This window comes from Rhagoletis pomonella, unplaced genomic scaffold (genome assembly GCF_013731165.1).
Source record: "Rhagoletis pomonella isolate Grant_MI unplaced genomic scaffold, Rhpom_1.0 Rhpom_scaffold_00011, whole genome shotgun sequence".
NCBI classification, from domain to species: Eukaryota; Metazoa; Arthropoda; class Insecta; order Diptera; family Tephritidae; genus Rhagoletis; species Rhagoletis pomonella.
The window spans coordinates 25,306,729-25,326,072 of NW_023458565.1; the positions used below are offsets into that span (position 1 = coordinate 25,306,729).

Genomic DNA, 19,344 nt, shown 5'->3' on the forward strand with positions numbered 1-19,344 from the left:
TGACAAAAAGCACTCCAACTTAAAAATATATATATTTTTTTTTTACTAAATATAATTTTAGAAACATATTTTTACCAGTTTTTTAATACATTTTTTTTTGTGATAATTTGATTTTCTTTTAATTCTAGGATTTATTGTTTGAAGAAGTATAGATATATATCGAGGGCTTATATTCAATACAACCTATTTGAAATTTTCAGAAAACTGAGATTCTGATATAAAAATCAACCTAAGACTTAACTGTCGTCGATGATGTTACTGTTGACCTTGTATATCGCTTGTTAGAAAAATTTATTATTACTACGATTAACATCAGTTATGACAGTTAAGTTCCAGTTGGTTTCTAACATCGGAAAGTAACTTTTGTGGTAATTGCAGATAGGTTGTATTGAATATATGTAAGTCCTCGATATGTGTTTTTTTTTGTATCTATAGAAACTTATTTTATTTTCTTTACATATTAATTCTTTCTTTTTTAATTTAATTTTTATCTTTTATTTTTAATTTTACTTATTCATCTGGACTTTTAAATTTTGAATGCCAAAAAATTTTAATGAACTAAACTGTTTAGCTACTTAATGAGTATATATATTTGGTTTCCTCTAAAACAATCGACGCACTTGTTCGCAAAAAAGGTTGTTTGCTGTAGATCGGTTTGTACCTCAATACTTGTCCTCAAGCTCAACCAACGGAAGGCTCGGGAAGCATGCCACTCCGACGGGGTTAGGCCAGAAGGAGTGGGGCGTTAGTTGAGTATGGTATTGCGGATTTATTATGCTCAAGTATAAGTTAAGCCTGCTACAGTAGCCAGAATGAAGTTGTACAAGTATGGTGCGCGTCTTCCGAGACAGTTGAAGCTCTGTCGCGTTAACGTTTTGTGGTTGTTCTCCTAAAACTGCATCCTCAGGCCAGGAGTTTGGTGTAGAGTGAGACAGACTCCATTTGAATGCCGTTTATGACTTGTCTGTACATAGCCGGGTCAAGTGGTTGGTATATATACATCTAGACCTCGTCCTTCCATTCGCAGAGATGCCTTGTGACGTGCCTTGTGACGTGCCTTGGCGAGGGCACTGCCGAAAGTAGGTGTCTGTTCGGGCGTTCACGTCTGTGGCCTAATCCTAGGAACTGCTTGCATAGCATAATGTTGTGCTCCCTGATAGCGAGCATTTGGGCCTCGCTGTGGAGATGGTGTTGTGGCGACATCAAAATATATTCCGTAGCTCTGCGGAGTGCTGTATTTTGACTGACTGTTACGAGAGAATCGTATCCACTACTCCCTTCTAGTCCCTAGCTAGCACATAGGTGCTGCATAGTTCAGACCTGGCTGGCCATTGGTCTTGTTTGTTGCCAATAACGTTTCTTGGTCTTTGCCCCAAGTGCTGACGGCCAGCGATTTGAGGACTTTGCTGCGGTTCTGTACTTTATTGACAATTGCGGTGGTATGCACGTCGAAAATTACTCCGAGTATTTTTGGGTTGTTAACAGTCGGAATTTGCTCGTCAACGACGTTTACCTTTGAACTCAGTCCATCAATTCAGCGTATGAGATGATGGAGACTCCCTTAGGTGGTAGAGGGAGTTTTGAGATGTAGAAATCTGACAGAAGCGGGGAGAGGACAACCTCATTTGGAACTACCTGTTTAAATTTACTCGGCTCAGATGTTTTTTCTCTGAAGATTACTCATACGCAGTGCTGTACATTGTGAATAATTGACCTACATATGACCATGCCAAGATCAGACTATTTCTTTTTAAATGCACACTATTTTCGAACACAAAAAGGAAAGACAAAAGGGATATTTACATAACGAATCCAAAATCACCAATTCTGGGGAACGAATTATATTCGTCATTGCCTGGGCTAACATACAAAAACTTGAATTGATGGACCGATGCAGCACAGTGTAGAAAATGAACCTGACTTGTGACAAAATCAACTATCTCGGGAGCACGAATATGCAGAAAATTTTTTCTGGCTTACCAATTACATACTTAAGCTTTTGAATACCGTTCTTATTTCGCTTTCTATTCTCGTTCTCGAGATATTCGATTTTCTCTCTGAAAATTCCATTTTCCACTTTGTGAGTCTTCAGCCAAGTAGTTCTGGTACATTCGATCCGATAGTCTTGCTCTAGGTTCATAGATCTTAAAATGGTTTTTAATAGCCATTACCTTTTTAATAAAATAAAACGATTTATTGGTTTGTGGGATTAAACGGTTGCAAAAAATGGCACAGAAGAAACTCACCATATAAAAATTGTGCCTGCTGTTTATTTTCTTATAAAACGCTCTATTGCTAGCATTTGTTTAGTGAGCACTTCGTAAAAATTTGTTTACATTTTTAAATGCGGAACTGTAGTTAGTTAATATGCAACAAGTAACTTATTAATTCAACAGGGGAATTTCCCAACTTTGAAGGCCTATAATCCAAGTGCTTTGCAGTCTATGGCAAAAAATTAAAGATATGTTCTGCCGATTTTAGTACTGGTATTTGTATCATATACATACATAAATGTTTCTAAGACCAGACCGGACTGAGGGACGGCAACTGGCAATCATTCGAAATAAAGTTAAGTATAGTTTACCCTTATTTAATGGGTTTATTAAATAAATGACGAAATAAAAGGAGTCTCCCAATTAACGCTGTTAAAATCGATATTACTAACTTTCTGTCGCATGTCGAACATTCTTCTACCTCCCGTGGTTCGATGGGCATTGAAACTATATTCGCTGTGTGTTGGCGGAAGTCCCTTCACTACATAGACAATGTAGTTGGGCAATAGCACTAATGATAGAAGCCACTAAAAAGTGGGAGCCGGTTAATAATGCAGTCGCAATTGAGAATATTTTACGAGCAGCGTCGGAGATAATGTCGCATATTTACGTGCACTAAACGCTATTGAGACGAAATAAGTTTCACAATTTACCGAGGTACATCATCGGCTACGGAAAGCAGTTATTTAAGCGGTAGGTCGACGTGACATGGCGGGCGAGGATGGTTTCATGTTGACGTTATTTCTAACGGTCGGTAACGGTAAAGCTTCGCGCTCAAATCAACTAAGGTGTAAGTACTTTACGGTAGTATCGGGAGGGAACGGTAAATGACTGTAGGAGGCCTGTCTCTAGACTAAGGCGCTTTTGTAAGCACGAAGAAAGTGCGATTTAAGGAGTCGGAACCCCCTTACCGGCGTCTTGTCAGGATGCGAAATCGGGCCAGCATAACGAGTTTTGTTAGGCACAATTCAAAAACCAAATCTTTACAAAATATTCACGATTTTTGTGTGAATGGGACGGTGGTGCCCGCGACAAGCATTATGTGAAAAAGGATTGGACACTCAGAAAATGTTTTAATTGAGGTTATAAAAATATGGGCAAATTCCAGAAATTAATAATCAACGAAAACAAAAAAAAAATTCATGAGTTTATTTCCATTTCACAGATTTTGTAAAAAAAAAAAAATTATTATAATAATTTCAATAGTGATTTGTCGTCTATATCTTCATGGTCTGTGAGAAACGGTCTATGTCTTAATAGTGAAAAATCATTTGTTTTACCAGTATGTAAAAGAAATATTAATTGTAATGTGACGCCTTCTCTGTACATTGGTGATAACTCCCTTAAGTTTGTGTCAAAAGTAACTAACCTAGGTTTTGTTATAAACACTAGTTTAACCTGCATTGATCATATTAATTCCGTTGTCGGCAAAGTATATTATACTCTGCGGAATTTAAGAATGTCTGCTACTTTTACACCGGTGTGCATTAGGCGTAAACTCGCCATTCAATTAATATTGCCTATAATATGTTACTCGGAATTAATCTACAGTAAGCTGGACTCACAATCTGCTCATAAAATTGATGTGGTATTCAATCACGTTACGCGGTATGTTTTTGGGTTGGCGAAATACGATCATATATCTGAATGGAAATCACTGCTCCTGGGATGCGGTATTTTTGAATACTTGAAGGCTAGAAATTGCATTTTTATACCCGAGCGCACTTGTGCACAAGGGTATATTAATTTTGTTCACATAACGGTTGTTTGTAACAGCCAAAACGAATCGAGATAGATATAGACAAATGTATACATAAATGATCAGGTTGAAAAAAGAAATCGTCCGTCTGTCCGTCTGTCCGTGTACACGATAACTCGAGCAAAAATTGAGATATCTCAACGAAATTTGATATGTAGGTTTCCCTTAATCCAAGGTAGGTTGGTATTGAAAATGGGCGAAATCGGACTTTAACCACGCCCACTTCCCATATAACGGTAATTTCCAGAAATACGAAAACTGCGATATTTTAGTAACTAATGAAGATAATTCACTCAAAATTGATATTTATAATAAGTTTTAGACAAAAAATAAGAATATTATAAATTTTTGGAAAATGGGCGTAGCCACGCCCACTTATGGTTACATGTGTATATCTTGGTAACCGCTGCACCAATTTCTTCCAAACTTGGCACAGTTGTTGACCTTGGTATAACATAAAAAACCGCCGAAACTTTTTAAAATCGGACAATAACCACGCCCACATCCCATATAACAGTAATTTAGAGAAATACAAAATCTTCGATAAATCAGTAAATATTGAAACTAATTTATTCAAAATTGATGCTTGCAACAATTCTTTACCAAGAAATACGTTTATGGTAAAATTTTGGAAAATGGGCGTGGCACCGCCCACTTATGATCACATATAAGTATATCGGTAACCGTTCTACCAATTTGTACCAAACTCGGTGTGGTTATTGTGCTTGCCACAAATAAGCAAAACGTTGAAAATTATTGAAATCGGACTAAAATAACGGCCGCTTCTCATATAACGGTAAATTTCAGAAATGCTTGAAACCTTAATATTTCGAAATTGAAGGACGCTAATTTACTCAAAATTGATACACACCGGCTTACCATCTAGCGGAAGGTTTCGGAAAGGTGAAAAAACATATATTCAATACTTGCGCCGGGTATTTAATGTTCGGCTCCGCCCGAACTTAGACTTTCTTACTTGTTCTATTTCGCCTTATGATGGATAAGGAACCTAGCTATCTGTTTGAAAAATTGTCTTTCCCGAAATCTGCGCGCCTAACGGAATTGATCGTGCCCAACTATAGTTATCTTACATCTGGAAGACTATTTTTTGTTAATGCTATTCGCACCTGGAACTCGATTCCATCTCATATTCGTAATAGTTTGATCATAAGCAACTTTAAGAGTGTTTTGTATTCTTATTTTCGTTAAAATGCTATTTCATGCTCAACGGCAATAAGGCAGAATTTGCTTTATTTCATTTTTAAATGGAGATTAATACAAAAATGACTTGCGGTCGCGAACAAATAATTAAAATTCCAAAAATTTTAATAATTTTTCAATTAAATTGCTTTCGTGAAATTTGCTGTAAGTGCTAGAGCTAAAGCAGAATATCATCGACACTTGGGATCAAATGAAAACTGTTTACCCAAAACTTTACGGACTTTTCAAAAAATACTGTCATTTAGTTGGTACCTCGGTGCCTGCTGCGCTCCTTTTTTCAAAAGCAGCTGCTACAGCCAAAAAGAAACGCAACCGCTCAATAATAAAACAGCCATCAAGGCGTTCGTTTTTGCGAACATGCTTAAATCATAAATAATTATCGGCGCTAAAAATACGCGTTTTACTTTATTTAAGGCTAATTAACAAGAGAATTAGAATTTTTTTTATAGAAAAATGTTTTTGTGAATACTCACTGTAAAAAGTGCCTTTGGAAATTCGATCAAACGACTATTTCTCAATAATTGGAATTAACTTTTATCATATGATTAATTAATCGATTATTTTATTTTTTGTCTTCCCCATTTCACAGCATACTGAGTTAGGGTTGGTTTTTTTTCATCAATACTTGTTTCCATGAAGCAAAATTTAATAAACTAATCACAAAAAAGGCGCAGAAATTCACTGGGAAATATCATTGAAAATGACCAACTTTTTTTAAACAGCCATAATTTGATTTGATTGATTTTCCACTTTCGAGTTAACTATTTTTTTGAAGTTTGAGAGAAGGAGTCCTGCTCATTTTGTAACATTGAATTCTATAAATTTCATTATTCGACTTTTTTTGGGTCATTCACCACTAATTAACTAAGCGACGTGTTTGCATACAAATAGCACACGCCATGTACTATCTACATATATGTATAAATAAACAACATTTTAATGCCAAAAATTATAAACAGCACACTCACATACGCATACACACTTAACCTTTTCACTTTCGTGGCCGCTTTTCAAGGACTGCGCCAATTGGCGCATTCAACTACTGCCACACTTTCACCGCCAAAGAGTCCTTCAGCGCTGGTCGCACTCACATAACAGCATGTAAATAATATCTATGTACATACATATACACACGAATACACTTCAGCGCGAATGGCGCCGCATTAAAGTGAAAGTGGAAAGGATCGCTTAATCAGGCATGGAATTGTCGTTTTTTTTTCATTTCACATCCGCGGGTCTTGTGCGGCAGTTGCACGTTGCAATAAAAGTAAAAACACGCAAAAATAAAGAACGCGATTTAATTTCTGTTTGATTGAGCATTTAATGTTTAATGTTTGAAGCACTCAAGGATAACGATGATGGCACTGCAAGTGAATGACTGTTTAAAGAGGCGGAATTGAAATTTGGTTTGTCGTCAGCAGAAGATTTTGTTTGTGCACGCGCGCCACAGCAAGCTTGTTGATCTAATTTAGATTTTTGAAAGGTTAAATACACGTGTATTATCTGAGCGCATATCCTTTGCGTTTATCCTTGCAAATAACCTTACACATATCCTTTTTCGCTTGCACAGCTGACTTGTTTGGCCACTTTTCAGCACAAATTTAGACGTAGAAAAAATTCGATTATATTGTATTTGCTATACAGTACAAAATTTTCCGAAAAATATTTACTCACATACACATAATGATTTTCTTAGTATACAACTACTAGATACTTTAAAAGTAGGTTACTTGAGTTTAATGTACCACATCAGCGACATTGCATTAAATTTTCATATCCTTCGCACGCCTTTATTGGCTTATCCTTGCACTGGCGAGTATGTATATTAGGGCGGTCCTTAAAAACTTTAGTATCTCAATTTTGTGTGGAGCAAGCCACGAAAATATCAAAAAAAAAAAAAAAAATAAATAATAAATAATAATTTAGGTATCGCCAAGGGCCGTTTTCTGATTGCACGTTAAAGATAACCGGAGCTATGGGTTAAAAAAATGAAATTATTTTTTATATTGCAAAAACTCGACAAAATGCTGACTTGAAATCTGCAATATTATTCATATAAATTCCTAGTTGGTCAAGGTATTTTTTTTTTGAATTTTCGCGATGTAAAAAAAAAATAAATTTTTTCAAATTATTTTTTATATCGCAAAAGCTCGACAAAATGTTGAAGTGAAATCTGAAATATTATTCCTATACCATCCTAGTTGGTGAAAGTAAAAATTTGTCGAATTTTTGCGATGTAAAAAAATTAAATTTTTTCAAATTATTTTTTATGTCGCAAAACCTCGAGAAAATGTTGACTTGAAATCTAAAATATTATTCATATAAATTCCTAGTTGGTGAAGGTAAAAATTTTGTTTTTGCGATTTAAAAAAATTATTTTTCATATCGCAAAAACCCGACAAAGTGCTGACTTGAAATCTGACTATTATTCATATCAATTCATAGCTGTCAAAATAAAATTTTTTTCGTAGTTATGCTATGTAAACAAAAATAAATTTTTTCAAACGCACCCTAAATGATTTTTTTTTAATTTATTATTTTTTTGATGACTTTATACTGTACGTAGAACAAAATAAAGTTGTGACCCATAATGTAGATATTTTTCAAGGACCACCCTAGTGTACATACATACAAACAAACACTTTCAAGCGCACCTATACACAATCAATTGTTTATGCGTTGCCTTGTTGCCGCGCCACGTATCCTTTGCGTTGTCCTTGGACGTGCGCGCGCAAATCGCATGACATCACAGCAACATTTTATTTTTATTTTTCCATTTGCTTTCCACTTTACGCATTTATTTTAATTTTATTTTCATTTTTATTGCACTTTTTTATGCTTTTACTGCAAAGTATTCTTTTTTATTTAATTTATTTTTCTCTTTTTCACATTGAATTTCATTGCACACCAAACTTTAATTGCCTGTTATTTGCTTTTATTGCAGCAACTACACACCAACACCACAACCACCAACATTGCATATCCTTAAAGGACACTCTAGACTTTGAATTCTTCACACTATACTTTTTTTGCTTTGCTTTGCTTGGCTTTGCTCTGCCTGACTTTTGTTGCTATTTCAGCCTTTGCGCGCGTTCCCGTTCGTTTAGTTTGTTCAAGTGCCGCTTTCTGCTCCGTTTGACCTCCGACATACGACTAAATTTGTCGGAATTGGAAAAGTGGTGCCTTAGTGGCTCAATGGCTAAATAGCTGAATGCCGCCTAAGCGTTGACTACTTGAATGTGTGGTTAAGTAGCTAAGTGGTGCGGTGGCAGCGGCGGCGGCGGTTTAGCTCAGCTGTTGCGCCATACACTTGCTTTGCTAGAGCTACATACATACATACATGCGTACTGTTTATTTTTGTGCGGCTGTTTGAGCGCTTATAAGCATACATATGTACATATGTGTGTGCTAAGCCTGCTAGTTAGTTAGTTAGTTAGTTCATTCGTCGGTTAGCTGGCGTGCTTAGCATGTCAGTGTAAGTGACTAGTAAAGTAAATGCTATAATTTCAGCAGAGACCGCGCGTTACTAATACAAAAAAAAGAAATGGCAACGAATAACTACATACATATGTACATCCACACATAGGCACAATGTACCTTGTCCGTGGAAAGCGACACACTGGATATCCGGGTGCGGGCGTGGGTGTTTGTATATAAACCGACATGAGACAATGAGCAACCCAGCAAACCAAGTTCTGGGAATTTTTTTTTTTAAAGCAAACGAATAGAGGAAGTGTTCTGTATGAAGTAATTTGAAACGAAATTTCGTGATGCCTTGCCTTGATTGAAGTTGAATCGTTGGGGTCTTTCGTTCGGAGTTGATTTTTTTATCTTTTGTGTAGCCGAAGCGAGGTCAACTGTGCTTGGAAGATTAATTTCCTTGCCAGTAAAAAAAGATATACAAAGAGCATGATCTGTCCAAGATCTACCCCATCTCCCCAAAAAGTACAGTGTTCTGAGTTTACCAACTCAGTAATTAAAGACGACGGACCGTCTACCCATTGGCATAAAAAATTTAGTGGCGGACCCACAAACAATCGCAGCTATGTGTCCTCCATCCTTGCCTCGTCGATGTACCAATGTACATATCTGAGACAAGACCACGCAGTCTATTTTCCCAGATCTCTCAGGCTGCTATTTTGAACTAAATTTTTCTGCCAAAACTCATTTCTCTTAGCACAGTTAGAGTAAATAGATCCGCATATTTTCAACACCAGTTTTTTACCCAATATACCCAGCATCACGGGTAGATAAGTTTTTATTGATCCTGCGACAGAGAGTAAAGCCAAGATTATAAGTTTATTAAACCGCGATATGATATTTTTATTGTAGTGGTTTGTCTTCCAGACTATGAAGGCATAAACGAGAACCAGACGGACAATCAATAGGTGTGGAAACCTTTTGTAATCGCATCAAATTTCAGCCCGATCGATTGATACCTATTTACTAATCCCAAATTAAACTTAAAGTTTTGAAATTTACACACGTTCTCACAACTGGCTGCAACCGCTTTTACGTCTTCTACCTTAACTTCATTAGTCGAACTGCTGACATTCGCTCTGTGTACCTTTAGTCGTTTACTCCCCTGTCATTGTTTTTTTCCTGCTTCATTGTTGTGTCATTGCTTCCCCTTTGTAGTGATTTTTCGTATTAGGCTCAATGCTCTACACAAGGAGTGTTCCCACTACTAGGTGCTCCCCGTACTTTACCGCAGTTTCAACTGCCTATGCTGGGTTTTCAGCACAGGTGTGTTGGCGTCCATTTTGGGGAACTCTCGTCCAAGACTCCTTTTCTTCCTTGAAATTGCTAAGATACTAAAATACTACCAGATTCTCTATGCTCTACTAAACTAAGTAGCTTTAAGTACAGATTCCATATCCAAACAAAATGTCTTCCAGGGGCCCTAATGGCTGGACTTCCTCAAAGCATTCAAGCTGTGTCTGTCCCTCTTTAGCTAATACTATGTCGTTCTTAGTGATTACATACTTCCTACCTGTATGCATTCTGCCAGAGATCTGCCTTCGCCTGCCGCTCAGACCATATCAGCGTAAATAATTCTCAATGGATTTTTAGTAGTTCTCGAGCTAAGCGTAGGCCCTAACGGAGCTTTGGCATGCTTCAGAGCTCGGTGGTTTTTAGAGACTAGACAAAATAGGATTCCTCTTAAAAACCGCAGCATTATTTTAATCATTTAAAAATGTGGTGATCACATAAGCTTAGTGAGTACTCATACTGTTCATGTGTGAATATGTAGGCGCTTCTTTGTACCGTTTGGCGCGTTCATAATGTGTCGTGTGTGTGTGTGTGTGTGTGCCATTAAGTGGTAAATTGTTTATTATCTAGTTTAAGTTGTCTGGACTTGGGTCACTGCTACCGTTTAGTTACCCATCACTGCTTAACCATTTACTCACAATTACTACACACACACAACACACACACATAGACAAGTTATAGTAGGAGTAAGCATCTGATATTGAGTTTGTAGGTGCCCAGTTGGTTTATGAATTAAATGGATTCAAATTGGAAAATTACACCCACTTTAATGTTGCCACAAATTGTCTGTATACATATATACACAAACACAAACAGTTGATATGCAAATAAAATCATATTATTCTGTGCATTGTTTTTGCGGGTTCATTAAACGCAAATTACTATGAAGGGGCGACTCAGACTTTCTTGCGTTAAATGAAGGAAATTTTGTGTGTGAAGAAAGTGTTGTACACAAAATTTTTAAACTATTTATTCTTTATTTATTTGTTCAGTGCGATTACAAATACAAATTTTCTCGGTGTGACAGAGAGGCACTTTATTTAAACAGCGAGCTAATTTTTGCTACATATGAACAGACTACGAGCTTCTTTATGAAACTTTGAGCATATTAAGTATTTTTATCTAAATCAGAATTCCTGATAAAACATTTCTACTTGAGTAATTGCACAAGTTATTTTAAAAATTTGCAGTTCGCAAATTTTTTTTTTTTTTTTTATTACTTATCGTTTTTGTTTTTTGTCTCCCTTAACACGAATATGTGCAATGCTTGAACTTTGACCATGGCTCAATTGAAAATATTTCATGCGCAAACACATTTCGGCTCGTAAATGCAATATAAGTGAATTGGAAGTATGCCATTGCGAAGTCAAAGCAAATTTGTCTGCGTGTGGGAGAGTCTGTCGGCAACCCTCAATAGCTGTCCAATTAATTAATAATCATTTTAATAAAGAAAATTATGCGAATACAAAAGCTGTCATAGACTGTTAGCGCAGCTATTTGTTTTTTTTTTGTTTGTGATTCTTTTGTTTTTAGGTTTTTTGCCCACTCAGAAGCCAATATGAAGCAAAAGTGATTAATTGAATTATATGCGTTGATTACGCCACAGACGGCTGCAAGCTTTGAACAGTCTTTTGACGTTTAATTAGATTTGCTGAGAGTTGATATTATCGAACATTTTCAAAAAATTAATAAATTTCAAAGCATCGATCTGAAAGTTGTAGATAAGTAGCAAAAATGATAGCTAAGATAATGTGAAGTGCAGATGTTGTGCAAAAATGAGATTTTAAGTTTTGCGTGCTTGTAGTTATAAATAAATAGCACTTAGGAATGAAATATGTAACTACTTAGGCAATGGGTAATGAAGTTGTTGAATTAATTGCAGATTCCATTAATGGATAAATTTTTAGGTACCTCTAGTTATGTAGACGTATATATGTATGTATACGTATGGCGGCCGCAGCGGTGTAGTGGTAAGCAGTGTGCGCTTCCAATCCACAGGGCCCGTGTTCAAGCCCTGGTCAAAGCAACATCGCAAAAAAAACAATGTAGAAAAAAGGTTTTTTTTCGTAACAGCGGTCGCTCCTCGGCCGGCAATGGCAAACCTCCGAGTGTATTTCTGCCATGAAAATCAGCTTCTCATCAAAGATACTGATTGGAGAATAATATCAAGAAAGCCGGAACTTTTACTATTTTCTAGGAAATACAAAATCAAATAAAGACACTAATGCCAACTTATAGTTAACACAAGATTAAAGAATCTGCGAAATATTGCACACCGTCTTCAAAAGAGTCACAACTCAAAATTTGGCATCTTTGATATGCGCTAAAAATGTACGCAGAGCTTTAATTTACCTTTCAGCAAAAGCTGGAGCAACTTTTTGTTATAATTTGTTACAAAAAAAAATTAAGGTAAAGTCGCCTTTGCCCATATGATTAACATCTACTAAAAAATAATTTATCGCATTTTCTGACAAACGTATTATTTTGAGTTGTGACTCATTTGAAGACGGTGTGCGATATCTGGGAGGTTAGGAAATTTAACTGCACACTAAGAAATATGAGTCGATCCATGTCCTATTGACCAATGTCTGGATTCGACCATCTTTGCATTTAATTAATTTTGTTCAGAATTTTTCTTTTATCATATAACAAAGTTCTGCCAAAGAAAAAAATTAAAAGTTTTTTCGAAAGTTTTGCAAAATTATGAATTTCACATTATACTATTATAGTTACAAAAATAATGAAAACAATTATATAAATAATTGAAAAAAAAAAATAAAAAATTAGAGATTCTTAAATTGAAAAAGTCTTGAAAGAAAAATCAAAAAAAAAAAAAACTATGGCCCAATTGTTTTTATACAATACGTCCAACTAACTGATCCTAAAAATCCTGAAATTTTCAAAAACCTGTTTTTAAAGTTAAGCATTTTACGACTTTAAAAATTTTGCTGCAAGTTCTAAAAAAAGTTATGTTAAACAATTTTTTATTTAAGGGATTTTTTTTTAATTTAGAGTTTGGATTGTTTTTTTCAAAGTTCAAAAATTCATATCTTTAAGAAGCTCCTTCTTGAAAATATCAGGTTCTTTTAAGATCAGTTAGAGGTATTGTGTACAAAAAATTTAGCCGAAAATTTATAAGTTGCTTCTATGATTATTTAAATTTCAAAATTCTGTAAGTTTCTTTTAAAGTTTGGAAAACAAGTGTTTTCAAAGTTCAAAGACCATTCAGAGGTATTGTGTACAAAAAATTTAGCACAAAATTCATAAATTTTTACTTTTACGAATTTTAAAATTCCAAAATTCTGCAAATTTTTTTTGTAAAAAGTTTTTTCTAAGCTTAAAGATCAGTTAGAAGTATTCCACACAAAAAAAAAAAAATAGCTAAAGTTTATAAGTTTTTGCCTTAATGATTTTTATACCCGAGCGCACTTGTGCACAAGGGTATTATAACTTTGTTCACATAACGGTTGTTTGTAACAGGCAAAACGAATCGAGATAGATATAGACAAATGTATACATAAATGATCAGAATGAAAAGAGAAATCGATTAAGCGGTGACTGTCTGTCCGTCCGTCCGTCCGTCCGTCCGTCCGTCCGTCCGTCCGTCCGTCTGTGCACACGATAACTCGAGTAAAAATTGAGATATCTTAACGAAATTTGGTACGTGAACTTCTTTTGGGCGTGGGACGGATGGTATTGAAAATGGGCGAAATCGGATAATAACCACGCCTACCTCCCATATAACGGTAATTTTAAGAAATACGAAAACTGCGATATTTTAGTAACTACTGAAGATAATTCACTTACTTACAATGAGTTTCAGACGGAAAACATGAATATTATAAATTTTTGGAAAATGGGCGTAGCCACGCCCACTTATGGTTACATGTGTATATCTTGGTAACCGCTGCACCAATTTCTTCCAAACTTGGCACAGTTGTTGGCCTTAGTACCGCTTACTAAATGGCTGAAAATTTTAAAAATCGGACAATAACCACGCCTACCTCCCATATAACGGTAATTTTCAGAAAAACGAAAACTGCGATATTTTAGTAACTACTGAAGATAATTCACTCAAAATTGATATTTGCAATGAGTTTTAGAAGAAAAATAAGAATATTACAAAATTTTGGCAAATGGGCGTAGCCACGCCCACTTATGGTTACATGTGTATATCTTGGTAACCGCTACACCAATTTCTTCCAAACTTGGCACAGTTGTTGGTCCTGGTACAGCATACCAACTGGCCGAAAATTTCTAAAATCGGACAATAACCACGCCCACATCCCATATAACGGTAATTTCGAGAAATACAAAATCTTCGATAAATCAGTAAATATTGAAGCTAATTTATTCAAAATTGATGATTGCAACAATTCTTTACCAAGAAATACGTTTATGACAAAATTTTGGAAAATGGGCGTAGCACCGCCCACTTGTGATCACATATATGTATCTCGCTAACCGTTCTAGCAATTTGTACCAAGCTCGGTATGGTTATTGTGCTTGCCACATAAAAGCAAACCGTTGAAAATTGTTGAAATCGGACTAAAATTGAGGCCGCTTTTCATAGAACGGTAAATTTCAGATATGCTTGAAACTGCAATATTTCGAAATTTAAGGACGCTAATTTACTTAAAATGTATACACCCCGGCTTATCATGTAGCGGTAGCTTTCGGAAAGGTGGAAAACATATATTTAATACTTGCGCCGGGTATTTAATGTTCGGCTCCGCCCGAACTTAGACTTTCTTACTTGTTTAATTACTTTTCGAGTTTGCAAAAAATTTCAAAGATCTGTTGGAGGTATTCTATAAAAAAAATTTAACCAATACCTGATCTATAGTGGATTTGCCAGGTCTAAAGCCACACCGATAAGGCCCAATCAGTTCCTTGACGGTTGACTTCAGTATTTCACACAATACACTTGATAAGAAACTTTTACATTGCCATACCTTTATACATACTTGAAAGACTTAGCTTGTCGAAAAGACAGAGGGAATATAGAGAAATGCCCCCAAAACATTCTGGGACCTACTGAAACTATTCCATTTTACATAGAAGGACCCAAACGAAAGTGTATTTCAAACAACTGGGACTGCCAAAGTCACTCCGCTTACCAAACCAGAGCAAAATCTATCATGAAGAACTTGCGGCTAACGGAAAGATGTAGAATATTATTGGACAAGAGCAAACGTACACAGGAAGTAAACCTCGTGGTTGGTATCACAATGGGGCCGATTGAAGGCCTAAGTGCGCTGGTATGACATCCAGCAGCCACTCCAGCATAACATTTGTGCTTAAATATTTGAATTTCACTGAATTTATAAAGAAAGCCAATTTTCGCCTGAATATAAGTATGAACACTAGACCATACCAGAAAAAAGTTCGCCGTGCACCTTGTAATCTAAAGTATTTTTGCAAGACAATTTCGAAAAAAAATTAAATTTTTTAGGCGAACGTAGCGCTCGACTGTTGTCATTCTTTGTCATATCTTAAGCATTTACAGTCGAATCTTAAAATATGATAACTCATCTTGTCTTTAGGTGACAATTTACCCCATTCTAGCTCTTACTGTCTTACTGTCCAGATCGCAGTTCTTATTATTCTAAGTCAGTAAATTAAAGCTCACCTAAAATCATTAAACCTTTGCTAAGGAAGTATTTTCATTATTCCTGCGGAACTATTGTAAAAACATTTGTAACCGACTTCACAAAAAGGAGAATATTTTTATTATTTTTTTTTCCGATTGTAGGTGTCACTGTTTTTCTTCTGCTTGGGGGGTGCTATAGTCTAATGTACACTAGGTTGTACCAGAAAAAAAAACAAAGATTTTTTAAGGTGCTTTATTTTTTTGTACCGAACGTAAGGGTCGCCATTTTAAATTTTTCGTCATATAATCGGCAATTACCGTCGGATCTAAAAGTATGATAAATATACCGATGTTCTTGTATCGCAGAGACATTTTTTTTTTGTCAACTAGTTCACAGACCTCGAATACTCCATTCTGGTTCTTACCCTCCAGATCTCAGATCTTATCAGTACCACCTTATTCTCAGTAAATTGAAGCTCACCAAACATCATTAAACTTTTGTAATAGTAAAATAATTTTGATTAAAATTACTTTGCAAAAATATATGCTTTACTCTCAGCGGCTTAAGGCGAACTGTTTTTGTTTGCCTGTAAAGTGGTAGATACGGTCTAATGTACACACATACATATGTATGTAAGTATGTATGTAGTACATTCATATTTAACAGCTTCACCATTATTAATTCGCATCTGAATTCAAAGTTTGCATTCACGTTTTGTATATATAAAATATTGGTTAGCGCAAATAGAGGTGTGTTCCGTTATTTTTAGCCGTCAGCACACAATCATGTGAGAACTCATAAATATACATACATATGTATGTATGTATGTATATATACGGGAATAAAAATGGTGATAAGATTAACAATGTTCACAAGAAAGCCGTGTCTAAGATAGTAAAAAAATTTATTAGGCGCCCAATTTCTGCACATCAATTCTATACCACTGCTACCTTGGAAAACATATTCAGGCAGTATTTCTTGCTTCTCCAAAGCCATTTTCTTATCTTTCGAATAGTTAATAAAAAAATTAATGCTACCGCTTACATAAATACATACATACAAGTATATAAATATAGTGTAAAATATTCATAAAAACTTTATGAAAATCAAGAAAAAGAAACATATAAGTTTTTATATTTCAATGTGAGGCAGCATCAGAACGACCTATATAAACGCAAACTTAGGCACATAGATCATAAGTGTTGACAACTTCATAACAATCAGCAACTGTAACTGTTTGTTGGTTATACGTAATTTTCTATACGATTTATTCTTTTTAATTTTGTCATATTAACTTGAAGCACAAATTCTAGTTATTACTGGTCGAATACATACTTTATTACTGTCATCAATTATGTTATTGTATCATCCGGTGCTCGAATTTTGTCAACAATTTCCGCGTGTGCGTATTTCGCAGTCAATGCCACTGTTATTACAATTGTCATTATCGTTCGTTAATTCCGAATCTACATAAATACATACATACATAGATATAAAAAAGCACCTGCTTCTGTATGAATGACATCGATCGAGGTGGAGATAAAGAACAAATAATGATTATCGCAAACATTACTCAACTGTCAAATTAGTTATGAACATATTACTAAAAGTACAATGGATGACAGATGTTTGCTTGCATGCCGGTATACTAAATATTGTATTATTAAAACTTTTTTCCATTGCGCACTGAAGTCATCGCTGTAACTAGTAGCTTACATTTTGTACGCTCTTTAGTATCTAATATAATGCGATTACATCAAAGTCGGTGCTTTTGGATATGCCTAGTTTAATGCAAAGCTTTCAGTGCTTAGCTAGTGAGTATGTTTTTATGAAGTATCTAGTTGTTGCATTTTTTATTCTTCAAAAAATCAATAATAATTTTTTAATGGCAGCAGGCAGCTACCTACATATGTACATACATATATCGTTCTTTTGCTGCAAGAGTGTTATAATCAAAAAGAAAAGTATGCAGAAATGACCGCCAGGTATTCTTCCAAATATGTTGTGTAGAAATTTCATAGCTGTACCTATTACCAGTAGCTCACTAGAACAAAATATGTATTAATTTTAACTATGAGAGTAATGTTTTTTTTTTTGTTTGATATCCACTATTTATTTCAATCGGTATATTTTACATTTAGCAATTAATTTATCTTAACATTTAATTATCTAACGGCGTGTGTGGATGTCGCAACTAATGGCACAACCACTTCTTGTGCATAATCATCTAACATTATTAATGCACTAGATCTGTTGTTGACTTTCTCTTTAGTCGGGTAAAAATATTTAAGTGGCATGCTTACTCTGTTATAGTTCAACTCCACCAGGAAAAAAATGAGATTACAACTCGAACTTGCCTGAGCTCTTAACCGCAGTTAATTCGTTTTTTTATGGCTTTAAATTAAACAGATCAATATCGATCAGCTTATTAGGGCACGCCATCATCTGCTTAGATGTTAATTAATGATGTGATTTAATAGCCCCTTGGCCGTCAGACGAGATCACAGTGTTCAGATTCCGGTAGTTGCATTTGAAATCGTAGTCCGCAAAATGGGCATATGCTTTCCTCTAGCATCCGAGTATCTCAACCTCGGTCGGAATACACTCATCTCGGCTTCTTCTTAAGTCAATAAGCCATACCTGCCCAGTGGGTTTTTGTTTCCAAAATCAGTTCTAAACCTTTTTGTAAAGCTAAAGCTTGGTATTGTAGTTTCAGGCTACTGCTTTGTTGGAATATCGGTACTGCTACGACTCAGAAAGTCTTCTGTCCCTTTGTTATTGGCACCAGATCCTTCGAAAGGATGCTGTTGGAAAAGTTCCAGTTCAGTGAAACAAATATTTATAAGTATGTATTTACCAAAGGAATTATATATAGGCCCAAAGAAAATGTGTTTTGAGTAAATTCCATATATGTAGTATTTTCAATTTTCAATTGAAATATTCGCGAGTTCAATGCAAAGTTATGCTAACTTATTTTCGATTTTAATGCATCCGCAAGACATTAATAATTTAAACTTTTTCCGTAAATAGTAGGTATGCATGTGTGTATACATATTTGCGATAAACAAATAAGTCAATTAAAATAAACTAAACTCACGTTAGTAATTTAATTGTGAACTCTCGCGTGATGGGATATTGTACTAGTATGTGTGTAGGAATCGGTTTCATTGAAGTTAGAGTGTCAACATTAGAAATGTTAGGCAAAAAGTACAAAATAGTAAATTTGTTGTATCAAATTAAGAAAACACACAATTAGTAATAGTTACGCACAGAAGTCAAAGTACTAAAAAAATACACAAGTAAGTAAATTTTTAGTGCTCATATTTTTGTTAAGTATTTGGTCTAGTTTCTCCCACAATTTGCAATGTGCATAGGGATGGGCAAATGACAAAAATGTACCGGTATACATATATCGTACCGACATTTTTTAACAGTATCGGTATACGCAGAGTAAGAAACATCAATATTTCGATATATCGATAAATTTCACTTAAGGCGCGATTACCTAAGGTATTCCCAAAATATTCCATACTGAAATAAATAATGCATATTTATCGGTTTTATTAGTTTCTTTTTATACCCGAGCGCACTTGTGCACAAGGGTATTATAACTTTGTTCACATAACGGTTGTTTGTAACAGGCAAAACGAATCGAGATAGATATAGACAAATGTATACATAAATGATCAGAATGAAAAGAGAAATCGATTAAGCGGTGACTGTC

The 19,344-nt window shown here is 35.2% G+C and overlaps 1 protein-coding gene across 5 annotated transcripts in view; it reads right to left on the minus strand.

The window, feature by feature from the left end:
* The window catches only part of LOC118746897, a 185,217-nt gene that overhangs the window by 150,487 nt on the left and 15,386 nt on the right, over positions 1–19,344 (minus strand). For 2 of the 5 annotated variants that reach the window (XM_036480876.1, XM_036480872.1), the window contains exon 1: positions 6,222–7,027. The exons of 2 other annotated variants lie outside the window; for them this stretch is intronic. In XM_036480876.1, coding sequence (XP_036336769.1) covers positions 6,222–6,229 — 8 coding nt within the window. In that variant the 5' untranslated portion in view covers positions 6,230–7,027. Of the gene's footprint in view, positions 1–5,726; positions 5,843–6,221; positions 7,028–19,344 lie in introns of those variants that run through there. One more of the 5 variants, XM_036480875.1, reaches the window with a different exon arrangement.